This window comes from Propithecus coquereli, unplaced genomic scaffold, assembly GCF_000956105.1.
Source record: "Propithecus coquereli isolate 6110/MARCELLA unplaced genomic scaffold, Pcoq_1.0 Scaffold247, whole genome shotgun sequence".
NCBI classification, from domain to species: domain Eukaryota; kingdom Metazoa; phylum Chordata; class Mammalia; order Primates; family Indriidae; genus Propithecus; species Propithecus coquereli.
Window position 1 is genome coordinate 1,762,306 of NW_012148030.1, and position 1,327 is coordinate 1,763,632.

General features: G+C 33.8%; 1 protein-coding gene across 1 annotated transcript in view; it reads left to right on the forward strand.

Annotated features, from left to right (window-relative positions):
• The window catches only part of TAF2 (TAF2 RNA polymerase II, TATA box binding protein (TBP)-associated factor, 150kDa), a gene marked incomplete at its 5' end in the record, with an annotated part of 139,375 nt that overhangs the window by 121,864 nt on the left and 16,184 nt on the right, over nt 1-1,327 (forward strand). Inside the window, one exon of the mRNA XM_012646548.1 lies at nt 908-1,119. Within this exon, the coding sequence (XP_012502002.1) occupies nt 908-1,119 (212 nt within the window). The remainder of the gene's footprint in view (nt 1-907; nt 1,120-1,327) is intronic.

The following is a 1,327-nucleotide window of genomic DNA, read 5'->3' on the forward strand; positions in this document are numbered from 1 at the left end:
ATAGTCTAAGATGAAGTTAATAGAATTTGAGAACTGGCTGCAGGTAGAATATGAGTCTGCATATATTTGAAAACTGATAGGTCATGAATTCTTTGGCTTTTATAATTTAAGAGATCGTAACAATTATTTATTCTGTCCATTTAAGTAAATAAGCAGAGAGATGTTAAGTGACTTGCCCTAGATGACATACCCAAGTGATGGCCAACTGAGGGATAGACCCAAATCTTAGGACTTTTCCATGTGACAAGTGAAGGAATTAAGACACAAAGAGATAGACTATCTTGCCCGGAATGTATTTCTAATTTGTAAATAAGTTTGTAATCAAAATCTGGATCTCCAGATTTCTACTACAGTTCTGTTCACATTATACATAAACAATTTCCTGTTTTAAATGTCTTCTGTAATATCTAAATCAGTTTGATCTATTTGTTTAGTAAATTTTATAATGGAAATTATTAGCAAATTTGGAGGGAAGCAGGGAAAACTTTACTAAATTCAAAATTGCACATAAATAATAAAAATATGAAAAAGTTCCTGCCCCACAATATAGGATTTAATTTATATGTTCAGCAATTCATTCAAGCTTATGGTCTCTCTCAAATGCATATTGTTCTCACACTTAAGCTTACAGGAACCATGACAAAGTATTTTTTCTTTTTACATTTATTAGACCTTCTATTACCATTGTAATGATCCAATCTAATAACTGACATAAAACAATACTTTGGTAATTATCCCATATACAATTTACATTATTATCTCTAAGACACTCATGGGCAGTTCAGACAGAACAGTTGATTCAACATCAAGACATGACAAAATATTAAATGGGATTTTTAGTAGTTTTAAAATAATATTCTTTTCATTATAAGACTTTTTCTGTGCTTGAATTGCATCTTTTTTTAAGGCTAACTTATAAAAACTTGTCAGGTTTTTTTTCTTCTTTTGGAAAACAAAAAAATGAATCCCTCTTTTTTCTCTTGTTTGGTATTTTAGGACTCTCTAAATTTCGGCCAGCTAGCTCCCGATCTGCTTTAATACCCCAGCATTCATCAGGCTGTGACAGCATACCCACCACAAAACCCCAGTGGAGTATGGAACTTGCACGGAAGGCAACAGGTGAGATTAATTAATTAATTTTTTTTTCTCCTCAAGAACAAATTTTTAAGCCAGGCATGGTGACACACACCAGTAGTCCTAGCTACTCAGGAAGCTGAGGTGGGGGGATCACTTGAGCCTAAGAGTTCAAAGTTATAGTGAGCTATGATTGCGCCACTGCACTCTGGCCTAGGGGACAGTGCCAGACTTTGTCTGTAAGTAAGTAAGT